The sequence below is a fragment of the Nicotiana tabacum genome, chromosome 12 (assembly GCF_000715075.1).
Source record: "Nicotiana tabacum cultivar K326 chromosome 12, ASM71507v2, whole genome shotgun sequence".
Lineage (NCBI taxonomy): Eukaryota > Viridiplantae > Streptophyta > Magnoliopsida > Solanales > Solanaceae > Nicotiana > Nicotiana tabacum.
The window spans coordinates 1,003,307-1,017,480 of record NC_134091.1 but is presented as its reverse complement, the minus strand read 5'-3'; the positions used below and the strand labels follow the sequence as shown (position 1 = coordinate 1,017,480).

At 36.7% G+C, this 14,174-nt stretch overlaps 2 protein-coding genes across 2 annotated transcripts; both read right to left on the bottom strand.

Annotated features, from left to right (window-relative positions):
* Window positions 1–2,824: 2,824 nt before the first annotated feature.
* Window positions 2,825–11,122, bottom strand: LOC107786346 (increased DNA methylation 3-like). The gene is made up of 6 exons (XM_016607812.2): window positions 10,801–11,122; window positions 8,710–9,151; window positions 7,240–7,414; window positions 6,229–6,565; window positions 3,885–4,095; window positions 2,825–3,240 (listed from the first exon to the last, which is right to left on the bottom strand). Exons 2-4 carry the CDS (start codon window positions 9,068–9,070, stop codon window positions 6,496–6,498), a joined length of 606 nt encoding a protein of 201 aa, XP_016463298.2. The 5' UTR covers window positions 9,071–9,151; window positions 10,801–11,122; the 3' UTR covers window positions 2,825–3,240; window positions 3,885–4,095; window positions 6,229–6,495.
* On the bottom strand, window positions 2,987–4,065 carry LOC107824211 (alpha-crystallin domain-containing protein 22.3-like). The gene is made up of 2 exons (XM_016650953.2): window positions 3,885–4,065; window positions 2,987–3,240 (listed from the first exon to the last, which is right to left on the bottom strand). Exons 1-2 carry the CDS (start codon window positions 4,063–4,065, stop codon window positions 2,987–2,989), a joined length of 435 nt encoding a protein of 144 aa, XP_016506439.2.
* Window positions 11,123–14,174: the final 3,052 nt, after the last annotated feature.

The window sequence follows — 14,174 nt, the reverse complement described above, 5'->3', positions numbered from 1 at the left end:
AAATAAACAAACTCAGTTCCTAATTGATTCAAACAAATGTGTCCAGAAGCAAATCGATTTGTTATTGTTCAGGCAGTTGAAACTAATTGACGACACATGTCGACTCGACTATATTAATCATAACATGCACAATCGTAGCCAAAAATCAGACATTTAACAGTATCGACACATGATTTGAATTGTACTGACCAAACAGAATTGTACTCGAGGAGTCAGTTAATCGGTTCAAATTTGAGATTCAGTTAATTGCACAACACATACATGCATACGCATTATCAGAACAGGAGAGGGACCTAATCAAATGCGTAGGTTCAAACAAAGTGGGCAGGACACAGTTGATAAAACTCAAAACACAAATTTCACAAAACATGAACAGCCTTTAAAACAATCACATGGACTAAAACAAATAAAGAAAAGAAAGCAAAACTCACCTTAAACCCCGAAAAATCAAAAGACCCTAGCTTGGACTCGAACAGACCTTTCTTAAGGCTGAACGGACTTTAATCGAAGTGTTGAGAAACACTTCGATTAAGGTCCATTAGACCTTAATCTCTTCGGCTTGAACAAGATACAGACCAGTGACGAGGAACCTTAAGGTTCCAAAAACTAGATCCAGAATTCGTGCTTCCCTGGTCAGATTCGGACCAAACCAAGCATGGTTTGGTCACGAGGGGGGTCTGGGGAGTGTCTGGTGTGAAACTGGGGTTAAACGGTGTAAGTCAAGTTCCGACTCGAATCTTCAAACGAAGATTCGAGAAGGTGGGAAGGGATTCGAGTTAAGTGGTTAACAGATCCGTGTTCAGGATGGCAAGGGGGTTCTATGGTGTTAAGGGTGGGGTCACCGGCGTCCATGCCGCTGGCTTTCATGGTGAAGGATACATGGGCGGCTAGGGTTTTGGAGGGGAAGGGGATGAGGACGAAGGTGACCTAAGGCTGGGGTTCGGATAGGGGGGGCAGGGTAAGGTTATGGGTTTATATAGTTAGTAAGGGGTTGATTCCTAATCGTTGGATGGGGTGCGATAAAGGGTCGGGATCTCTTGGCTGATGGGGGACGATGTCGTTTTAGACTAAAAGGGGTTGGGTCGGTCCGGGTGAGACGGGTCGGGTCTATTAGTGGGTACGGGGTGTGGGATCTTGGCCGTTGGATCAGTTTGGTTTGAATGGTTGAGATGGATCGGCATTGAAACGACGTAGTTTTGGTGTTAAACTACGTCGTTTTGCGGCCTGGGGGGTGGGCTGTGCGGACTGGTGGATTGGGCCGTTCATTTGGGCTTCAGATTTTATAATGTTTGTAGCCCAAATTCATTTTAAAATAAAATTTTCCCTCTTTTTCTTTATTTCTAATTTCCTAAATACACAACCTAATTAAATAAAACTAGACACCATTAATTAACACTTAACATATTTATTTTACGCGTATAAAATGTTAAAAGTAGGTAAACTTAAACAAAGCAACAAATCAGGACAAAAGAAATGCGTATTTTTGTGATTTCCTATTTAACAATCGGATTACGGTTCACATTACGCACGACACATACATTTTGTATTTTGTTTTAATAAAAAAATGGGCAAAAATCATAAATAATTAACAAAGTGCCATGTAAAAATCCAAATTTGTACAGCAGGACCATTTGTTATTATTTTTTTAATTCTTTTGGAGCGATTGTCGCGTAAGACAAAAATCACGTGCTCACAGGAGTTCATACACAGGTGCACCGAACTCCAGTATATTATGCTGGACCGTCTCTGTTGCAGCAAAATAGTGACTATTTTTCATTGACTTCGAAATGCTGACTATTTTTGAATGACCGGTCCGAAAACTGGATATACCGTGCTATTTTTACGGTTTTTACACGCACATTGGGTAAGTCATATGGCCTAGCTCGCTTGGTGCGGGTAGAGTGTCGGGTAATGGTCACGTATCACCTTGGATTTTGAAAGATATTGTCAAAATCTTAAATTTTTTGATGGAATAAATGACACATAATGTATATTTAAATACAATATTGAACATGTATATGCAATTAACATAGATTATTAAATTTGTCTTGAACCAAGTTAAATATGAGTACTCTTTATTTTTGTAGTTTGTTGGTAATTTTTGGAAATTAATCTGTCCTTTAATTAAGAAGAATGGAGTATATGAATTTATTTAAGTTTCGTTTTATACCCTTTTAAGCGTCTAAAACAAACCGCACTGTTTTCCTTGGTGATTATCAAAGAAGGATTTAACCTTCTGTTACGTTGCAGCTATCGCACAATTCTAGGCAAAATCATGGCAGTTGATTTTATTCTAGATTTGTTGATTTTTACTCTTTTCCTCCTCCTTTTGAGGAAATGGCTCTATCATGCAAAGATCTCTTGTATTTTATAGTTATCGCTAACATGCATTTATATTATCATTTTCTCTTTTCTAAGAATCAAAGAAAGACAATATTTTATAGTTATCGCTAACATGCTTCGTTTGTTAGTATTTTTTAAGTGCTATAGTGAAGTGCTCTTATAAAGGACGTATATTATAATATAATATAAAAATCGGTTTCGAGAAAAACTTGACCTTTATAGTGAATGACTATTATATATAGAAGCGCTGTTATTGAGAGATCTGATTGTACTTTTATTATGTCTAGAACATGCAATAAGCAACTATTTTGTTGCTGTATTCCAGAATTCTAGTGCAGAGATATCCTATTGCTTGAGTAATCCTTCCTTTTGCATTTCTACCTATAAGGAACTTATCAAAACAGTTCAGCACTAAGTTACATTATGTAAAATGCAACAGAAACTGGCAAAAATAAGGAAAATATTGTCAAATATCAGGTAGTTCTCACCTATGAAAGCTGCATTTATGGAAGAAAGAAAGATACAGATAAAGTTTGATCAGTTTGATAATAACTGGTTCATTTCCAGAACAGGAAGTTGGTTTTAAATAAGATTATAAGCTAACCATGTCGAACTAATCAGAGGACTGAGGCTGATAATCATTCTAATGAGCCTTAAAAATCCCATCTTTAAGCACAACTCCTTCGATAACACCATCTGAGTTTAGCTTAGCTTTTGCAAAATTGGTGTCACAAGGTCCCGGCAAAGTGAAATTGATAGTGAAGTGACCTGGAGGTGTTACCCTTCGCGCTCTTCTATTGAACGAAATTGGTGCCGAAGTGCTTGTTACTACACCAGCATTTACTCTCCCCTCTACCTCCACTTCCCCATTAAACAGAATATCAACTGACACATCACCTGCGAATACAATTGTTCACTTAGTCGTTTCTCTTCAATCTTTAACAAGATTTTCAGCGATATGACTATCAGTTTTCAAACGCATACAAATTCCTCAAGTAAGAGTCAGTATAAATTTTTTGATAAACATTCTTTCTACTATTTGTAGTTGATAAAGAATAAGCTTTGGCTGCACCGTGGATTGGCTGATGGTAGGGAAGGCTACGCTAAGCAAGCACAGATTCCCTAGAAAGAAGGTTTTCCTCTCTAGGGAATCCGAACTAATTTTGTGTTTTTCAGAAGTTTAAGCTTGTGTTTTGATTCCTCTCAATGAAAAAATGGGATTTGAGAGGACGATCTGGTTCCAAATCAGTTGTTCATTCAATATTTACTACAGTCAGAGCATGCATTTGTCGAACAGCAGAAGTGCTTTTTCGGCCGTGGGTTCTAACCAAGTTTTATAAGCAAGCACATGCAGATCTTCCCAAAAAGGACTTGAAACTAAAAGGGGGGGGGGGGGGGGGAAGCAAAACTGTCAAAATAGTTTCTTAGTAATTTCTTTCTAGCTGTTTATGCTGACTTAAGTTCTCAAACTATTGCTCAGCTTGGCACATACTAAAAGTAGATGTTTTTAGTGTGGTATATATAGAAGGAAATGAACTTACACATGTTTCTCGTGACAGCCGGTAGGATCACATTAAACTTGTATGAATATTCACTAATACTGACAGTCACTGGATCAGTTGGAACTCCTGGTCTCCCCTCTACGGCTGCTCCAGTTTGTACGACATCATCTGGTTGGTATGAAAAGGGATATTCTATATACATATTCAAGTACTCAGACATATTCCCAGTGTTTCCCTAGAAATTTTCTTCCTGCAGATCGCAAAACTCAGGTGTATTAAGACTGTGCATAGATTGCAATACTGGAAATTAGGAAGGAACCAGAAAGAGTAACTTCATATCTGTGTGATTTGGTCAAAAGGAAAAAAAAGGATTGGCCTATGACACTATGAACCATAGCATCTAAATAACATCAGTATACTCGATATCTTAGGCATGCTATGAGTTAACATGGCTGTTAGAAGAATCAATGGCGGACCTGCTTAGGGACCAATGGTCCATTATTTTTGGCCCAAGCACTATATATTTTCATATCGGAAACTATATTAGCATACATATACATTGATCAAGCACCTCTTCTGTGATTATTAGCAACTCAGTCATCTAGATTAAAGGCAGATGAACACCCAAGATTTAGATATTCTGGTCGGGCACTTAGAAGAACAGGAATATATGGAATTGAAAAGAAAATGCCGAGGTAAAACTTTCATAAGAATCAGGATATATGAACATTTAAATTTGTAATCAAACTCCTCATCAGAATATAAAGAACATGGAATGAATGCAAGAAAACTCCTCACTGAAAGACAGGAACATAGATAGAAGTCAAAAGACCAACTTTTAATGCATATATAAATACAGTAAAGAAGTTCCGGGTACTTGTAACCTACTGTAACCACACAATTTTACAGTAAATGTCATTTTTGCATACTTACAGAATTTTATCTCTTGCTCTGCAAAAAGGGCAAAACACAAAGCTTAGTAAAGCAATGAATCAGTTTACAGGAATTCATAGAGGGTTCTGCTGAGCAAAAGGAGATAAGAATGAATTAGAGATTGTGGGAATTCAGTGAGGATTCTCTCTTGCAAAGAATTGGTAACAAAGTTATGTCAAGAGACTAGTCTTTTTTTATTTTTCGAGTTAACAGTATCGTGCACTGTTGTCGAAAGGAAAGCAAACATTAGCACTTGAACTAAACTAAGCAGCATTTATCGCACGCTCCAAAGGAGCATGAGATCTAAGTCGCAATCAATCCAAGCAGATTTACGTACTAACGAAATGTAATCTCATGCTTAAAGACAACTTAATGCGGAACTAATTGTAATCGAAGTGGATTTACGTACTAATGAATCGTAATGGCATGTACCAGCGTAATCCCTTTTAGATTTTGCGTTGACTATCAAATAATGACAACTTAATGAAGCAATCTGTGCAACTATAGACACATAAAATGGTGCTTCCAAAGATATAGATCCAAGAAACAATGTGATGCAATCTTTTTTTTCTACTTATATCCAAACTTCGAGTTACCCTTATTTTAAGACTAAAGTGCAAGTAGATTTCACTACCCTTTTTCCTGTTTAAATTCGCTTTACCCTAGAGCCCTATTCTCTAATGGGAGTGCTTATCGTGCATATATATCTATGTAAAAAAACAGATCATCGTATAAGAAAGCAAAGGAAAAAAGGAAAAACTAAAACAAAAAAGAAAACAAATGCAGGTAGAATGAAGCACAAGGTAGAATAAAGCAAAACCTAGTCAGGTGAATGAAACACAAAGTTCTCATGCTTATAATTTTTATACTTCTGTAGGTTGCAGGTCACGGTAAGCAAACAGGCGATAAGAAATTAAAGTGATCAATGGCCAAAGACAAGTAAAGAATTCAGCTTCTTTATCATGGCTAAGATGTAAGGAAATGTAGCTGATATCCAAAAGAATGAACCCTAAGCCAAAATGCTATACAAAGAGTGTTAAATGCCAAATAAATAGCAAAGAAACAGATCATCAGATAAGAAAGGTGACCGTAAGCAAACAGGCGATAAGAAATTAATGTGATCACTGCCAAAGACAAGTAAAGAATGCAGCTTCTTCACCATGGCTAAGATACAAGGAAATCTAGCAGATATCCAAAAGAATGAACCCTAGACCAAAATCCTTTGCAAAAGATATCAGATGCCAACTAACAAGCAAACAAAATATTAAATCAAAAATCAAATCCTAAAGAACTCCAAAAATTAGCATTACACCTGGTACTGATGATAGCAAAGAAACAGATCATGATCAGATACGAAATCAAAATAAAAAATAAAAAATGCAGGTGAGAATGAAGCAGAAGATAGAGTTAAGTAAACCTAGTCAGTTGATGGAGGAAGAGCAGAATTTACCTTAGTAGAATTCACAGAAAAAACAGCAGGGAATGATGGTGGAAGAGTCAAGTGAGAGTGCTCTTAAAGCATGGGAAAGCAGGTGTTCCAGCAAGGACTGACGTTTCAAATCAACCATGAAGTGCCACATTTGAATAAAACACACAATCTCTCTACCGCCATTTGGCTGTTTGAATCCGTTGAATACCTTTGTTTGGACATGAAATGAAACCACCAAATGCCATTACTACTTTTCTAGGTAAACCAAATACTTGTTACTAGTACTCATTAAATGCATCTTTCCATTTCCAAATACTGCATATCCACTTCATACACTCCCATCTCATCCGCCCCGCCGCTGTAGAAAGAAACATATGTTAAACATGATAAGAGTAGAGTGATTTTTGTTTTCCTGTCCAACATAACTTTATGAATATATTTGTATATGATGCTGCCATTGACGAACTCAGAATAATTTTAAAGAATATAACCTAAACAATGAACAAAATTGTACTACTATTTCAAGTTTCAACCTTTTCATGTTATTCATTTTAGTGTCAGCGTGATATTTCTTTTTGTTTTATTTTCTTCTAACGACATCCTGGAGAAGACAGCCCCCCCCCCCCCCAGAATAAATCCAGAAGCTATCTTGGACATTGTAAAATGCTTTTTCAAGTGACTTTTTCTTCAGAAAATTAGGTTCCATTCATGGAAATAACACCTTTGAATTTCAGTGCCATTGCAGTAAATATGCTATTATTACGGTCTAATATGAAGTAGGGAATCATTTGAACTGCAGTTTGCTGTATTTACATGGTAAAATATGTCATTTATCTGAACCGTACAAAAACCTACAAGTTAGTACATACAGCACATTAGCTAGCACTAATCCATATTAAGGAACTTGGGTGGAACAGCTTTCTGTGGTGGATTCTGTCTTAAAATGGTTATCTACACACTGCCAGCTACATTTCGTATTTCACAACAACAGCTTCAAAAATGCCATCAGATCTGAAGTTTGGTGAAAACAACCTAGGATCGACAGGCCCGGGCAAACTAAAGGACAAAGTGAAAGGTCCAGATGAGCATTGTTGCTGAATTTTCATATCAAAGACCCGCGAGTATTTCGAGACAGTTCTTCCACCAGTTGACGTCAACCCTCGAATAAGGACCTTCCCATCGTTTTCAATTTCACAGCTGAACTCACCTGCAACAAGGGTTAAAGAGTTCATTTAGCAAAAATGAAAAGATACCACCTTATTCAGGAAAGTTTCTGAAACTGTTTGCAGTAATGGATACAATTCTATAGTAAAATGAGAAAACAGGCTGTGTCAATAGGGAAAGCAAGAATCGAGAGGGCATCTGATGTCAGGTACACTTAGAAACCATGTACTTCATCTAATCTCGGTTTCTGAGCGATACACTGATTTCTCTTTTGATGATTCTTTCTTAACTATTGGACAATGGACTAATTAGACAATGAGTTACAGGGAGAGAAGTCTGACATAAATGAATTACTATCCAGGTAACAATTCCTTCTATTATGATAATGTCATGGTTGCTGGACGTAAAAAAAACAATATAAAGATCTTAGCAAGGCTGATACGGATAAAGTAAATTCAGAAGCTCTCCACCTAATTATTACCTAACTATTTCTTTCTCAAATAGACATCTTGCAAGAACATTACAAACTTAATACTGAAAAATAGTTGTTAGATGTTTTTGTCTAAAATGGACTCCATCCATGAACCAATCCCAGTTAAGTACGCATTAGGGAAAATAAACAAGTAACACACAGCCATTCCGATATACTAGTTTTTACTTGCTGTCAAATGGTATCTTATCATCAATGAAACAATATATTGTAAGTGAAAACATTAAATTCATAACAGACTCAGCAGTACCCCATAGCCACAGGCAGTGACATGCAGCGTAATGCACTTTCTTAGTCGAGCCAAATTCCTTGTATTCGGCGTGCTTCGAACGCTATATATTTGAAGGCAAATTTCTTCATTTCAAGAAGCAGTTTTACATGAGACCTAATGTGCATTCCATTGTATACAATATGAAAAGTTCCTTAGCTGATGATCAGTGGCAGACAAAAAATAGTTCAGCAATACATGAGACAAGATGTGTATTCCATTGTACATAATATGACAAGTTCCACCGCCGATGATCAGTCGCAGAAAAAAGGATTCAGCAATATAAGATGTTACATCGCTACTGCCACAAACATCTTTGGCACTATTAAGTTGGAAGGCCTTATTCATACAGTAGAGCAAAATCAGTAAAAGGGAAACCGTGTGGGGTTGGTCAAAGAACAAGCTTCATAAACTACTCATGCTTTATGACCTTCCGCAGTTTGGATGTTGTACTATATGTTTTGCAATATCAGATTCACATAAACTTAATTCTAGGATCTTCACAGACTAAAGTCTTAAGCAGATTAGCATGTTCAAACAGATAATAGAAAGGCAACAAGTTAAAGGTAAAGTAACACACCAGGGTCTTTCTTGACTCCAGGTAGGGCAATACGAAAATAGTATGCAGCTTCGCTAACACCAATATCAACCACTCCAACAGGTGGTCCAGTTGCCCCTTTGCATGCTGTTCCGGTCAAGACAATAGGGACCCCCGAGTTGCATTCTTCCAAGTTGGGAAGAGGGAGAAGGGACATCATGTAAGGCCTGTCTAAATCACTGGTCATTGGATCGGAATGGGCCCTCTTTTTCACATTACCTTCCATCTTCATCAATGACATACCATTTTCAGCAGAGTCTTCCCCATTCGGTTTCTCCTTGGAACGCTTCCAAATTATTCTCTTAACCTTCTTTTCAGGATTTAAGCATTCCGTGTCTGACATTACTAACTTTCTGTGTTCACAATGTCTTCACCAGAAGCATACCATAAGGCATTCAACAGTTATCTGCCTTCCAAACTAATTCTGCCAACAATAAAAGCAAAGAAGAACTACAAAAAGTTAGATATGGAAAAAGAAAGAACCTTAGGGCATGAAAAATACTTCAGGAGAAATATCATAATCTGCAATTTATTGGTCATATCCTGTATAAACAAGTCTACTGCAGAATGTGCAAGTACCGAGGAGAACTGCTCGTAGTATCTATACTACAGTTAATACCCATAGTTAAGAGGTCAATAAAAGAGAGATTAGAGAAGCGTTTAACAGGAACTGAATGGAACCTAAGCAAGCAATTCGGCGTAAAGCGCTAACCAGCCCCCAGGATCAAGAAATGCCCGGCAAGCCATTATATCCTGGCGTATACACATGCCACCAGCATATTTGGAGAGGATAGGTTTACTAGCACTATTATCATAGGAAACCACTTTTATCCATTCAATCCACATACCTAAAACTGGAACAAACACCAGTATAATTGCGCAACAAACCACTTAGGTCAAATCAGGTGTAGTGTGTTAAAATAGAGAAGCAGATGATCTGGTTACATCATTTGATTGTGATGTTAACAAAGATAGCTCTCATCAACTAGCCACTGTTGCACAACACCCCCTACTTCTGGAAGCTATGTTCATATTACCCTATCCATCAACCAACTTCTCAATGGCATTCAAGGGACTACATTTGGCTTAAGATATGAAACGCCTTAATATGTTTAACCAACATAATGCACATTATAAAGTTATAAGAAGAAAAAAAGAAGAAAAAAGAAGACATCACGTTTGTTGTTCACATTATAACATGTATTACTACTATCTATCTTTCCAAATTAGGAGCGGCAAACGGGCGGGTCGGGTTGGATATGGTTTGGGTTGAAACGGGTACTGAAAAAACGGGTAAATTATCTGACCCGATCCATATTTAATACGGATAAAAACGGGTTAACCGGCAGATAATATGGGTAACCATATTATCTATGACTTCTTGCATATGATCACTTTTGGGAGAATTCTTAGTCTAACTTGAGGAACGCCCAATTTGAGGCTTTACAAATGTAAAAGTTAGACTCGTTGGTTATCCATTGGTTACTCATTGGTTATTCATTTTTTAAATGGATAATATGGTTCTTATCCATATTTGACCCGTTTTTAAAAAGTTTATTATCCAACCCATTTTTCAGTGGATAATATAGGTGGTTAACTGTTTTCTTTTAACCATTTTGCCACCCCTATTCCAAACTAGTGTTGGTCACAACATGTTATTTCCTTCACTTGATTGCTAGCATAATTAGCTCAGCTCAAAATGAACAACTACAAATGCAAAGGGTGACCCACATTTGGAGAAAAATAAGAAGATTATGATTTGTCTTCACCCTGGCTGCTTGGAAAAGCTTCATTGGCTTTTCAAATAAGTTTAACTTGATAATTAAACTTCTATACCTTCTTTTGAGAATTTTAAAACGAGAAAGAACATTAATTGCATTCAACCAGTTAAAGAGAATTCAACTAATTAAATTAACTAAACACAAACAAAATTGTGCAACACTAGAGCTGCTTACAGAAATTTAATACTGAGCACAAATTAAAGCTTCAAACTTTATTCTGCAACAACCGTGTTTCATGCAATGGCTAATTGGGTTCTTGTAATTTCAGACCGATCAAGTAAGAGGAATATACCTAAAGACAAAAAAGAAAACAGCAAACCAGAAGAACTCGATTCCTCTTCAGTTTTCAGAAATTCAGCTCTTTATGATAATCCCTTTTTCTTGCATTGGCTCTTTTCAATTTTTCATGTTCTGATGCTCTCTAAGTTAAGGAATGTGGAGACAAAGCAAGATCAGGACACTGGAAAAGTGAGACGGTGTTACGTTAGGAAGTACGTGGCAATCGGAGAAACAGCCCGCAATCGCCAATATTTACACCTAATTGATATTAGCGCTTGAAAATAAATCAAAAATAGAAAAAGATACGATCGAGCAGAAATCGCAATGAACTATAAAGTAATAAGGTGCATGTTTCCATTGCGGCATAAGTCGCAATTCGCGTTTGCGACTTAGAGGACGTAATCTACTCACCATTTATAAGTTGTATATTTACTGTTTGCTCATCATGCCCAACTACACCTCCTAAGAGGTCTAGCGGTCGTTGCAAATATAATTTGATTTATAAGTCCTGAGTCGAATCATAGAGAGAACTAAGGATTAACTACAACTGTTCAATATTACTAAGAAGACTAGTTTGAACAAATTTTAAAGTTATAAAGATTTAGAATTTAATTCTAACTAATTATTTCTAACTAATTAAAGTAGAATTTAACTAAAAATACCAAGGGGTAGAAACAAGATTAAGGAGGCTTAGAGTTATGATTTTCTCAATTGTCGGAATTCTTTCCACTACATTTTCTATAATTTCTTCTAAGTATTCTCTACTGATCGTGAGTACTTCAGGTGTCGTAATTCTCTTCCGAACCACTATTACAATTTACCAGATATATTTTTCCGAACTACGCTAGCTGACACTAATTCACCGCTCACTAAGATCGAACCAAGGTTTCGTTATTCTTAATCCCATCTTTAAACCCTCTGTATTGGTTCCTCAAATATGTTAGGAGTGATGTTGTTCAACAACTACCTAAATATGTATTATTTTCCAAGCAATACACACTAAATAGGTACAGTCAATTGATGACCATTCAATCAACAGCAATAAACACGTAGTTGAACAAGTAGAGAAATCCAACGTCTCAATTATATAAAACGCAACAGAAAAATCATCCTTCAAAAGGTTCCATCGAACCCTAGATGAGAAAGTTTAGCTACTCATAACCATACTAACAATCATAATAATAATTGGAAGCATTAAAATGCAGATTAGGGGAGAACAGAAGAGAAAACTCTTGTGATTCGTTGCTTCCAAGTGTTCTCGTAGCCTTCTTGCCTCTCCAATAATGTCTCTCCCCTAAGAAATAGGTTTAGAACCCATTTTATACATGTTAGGGGCGTGTAGGGTCGAAACTACCAAGTCCTAGCCGAATTAGGACGAAATTCGTCCTAAGTCGTCTTGCTTGGCACCTGGCACCAACCAGGACACCGAATTTTCCACTATTCTATCTTTGGCGTTTTGGTTGGTGCCTGGCTCCAACCTGGGCACCAAACTCATACTCCTTCCAAATTGTTCTATTTTTACTTCACTTTGCATGCAAGCTTGCCAAATCACTTCAAATTGACTCCTACACATATAAACACCATTATTAAGCTAGAGCCACAAATATTTATACTAAAGTTAACAAGATTGAGGTATAATGCAAGGCAAATTATATGCGAAAACAAGAATTTTTAGCCTAACGTCACCACCCCACACTTAAGCTCTTGCTCTAACTCGAGAAATCTAAAACCTTGCTAACCAAACAATGCACGCAAGCCATCATATAACGGAGGAACATTTGGCAATTCAATACACTACACCTATGACCATGGTTGATACCAACAATTAAGCCCTTGCATACGCATTCATACCTTTCCCAACTTTCACATGCCTAAATATTAGTGACCAATTTAAAACACTCAAACAACCTGCCCATAACCACCCAACGTTAAAGACTGACTCATCGCCAATAAGCACTCTCAACGTGCGCACTCACCCAATAAGGGATGTTTAATAATGTCACTTATCTGTTATGGAGTCATGTGCCTACCAAAGAATAAGAGGGTATTTTGTCCACACATTTAAATATGCATTTGAATATAATTTAAGGACGTCACATATATGAATAAAGAACCACTCACTCTCACAAAGAAATTTATGTGTATCCCGTGGTTGTACCATAGGGTTGCTCGTAGTGTGTATCTCCACTAATCTAAGCTCGCAAAGTCTAAGATCAATTAGGTCTTTACAGGTTGTAATGTAGGCTAAAGGGCGGGTAGGATATATTTTGGGTATAGTGACTAACCTTCCTAAACACTTTAATGCACTACACTTAATTTTCCACTATATACTTTTCATGACCAATTCAAGCAATGCCACGAAACCATATACAACTTGGCCCTTTTCTTTAAGCACAACTCTGCATTCACTAGCTCAGATCCTGATGAATAGGAGGTGTATTTTCTATATACTGTTTTTTTCTCTCTCTTTATTTTTCTATTTTTATTTTTGTATTTTCATTGCTTTTCTTTTTCTTCACACTCTCCACAATTTTAGGTTGTCCGGCTAATGATCTTTCAAAACATACATGCATCTTTTGGCCTTTTCATGGTTTCACTCAAAAGCTATCTCAACTCTCACCTTACTCTTTTAGCGACCTAAGTGCTTTCGGAGGTAAAGATTCAACAAGATTTAATTAAGAACAAAATATAAATTGGCTTGTAATGTGGGTGCCAAAGAAAAGGCTTATATGCTCAAATGGACTATCTAAGGATAATTTTATTTATGGTGACATAATAGTTCAGTGGACAATCAAAGGAATGCCTACATCATCTCCTAGACTCACAAAGCTTACTTATTTCGCTTCGACTAACACACAGAGCAAGTTCTAGACAAACCATGATAGCACAGAATGTAATCAACATCTCACATCACACAATGCACATGACCCCAATCGGTACGTATTTGACCAAAAAGTGTTAAGCTTTTTATTAAACTAATTAATAAGAAAATAGAGGATAAATCCCAGCCAAGGATAATCAACTCTTGATCAAAGCGCATTGAATAAGAGTGTTAGATATAGCCAAGCTCATGAACTTTTAAGATTTATAAAAGATATCGAACATAAATGACATGCTTACATTCTTGATGTATTGTTCTGTAATGTAAGAATAAAGAGGGAAAATAAGGAATGTCATTAACAGCTGCGGGATTTATCTTTATTGATTCAAGAAGGATAATAATAAATATTTGCCGCCTAGATCTGAAACTTCTCCTATTTTTCTTCCGTAGCCTTCTCTGGTTCTTCTGCCTCTTTCTCATGAAGGAGATAAGCCCCCTTTTTCTTGTTCTCTTACCTCATATATATATATATATATATATATATATATAGTATTCTCTTTTGTCCA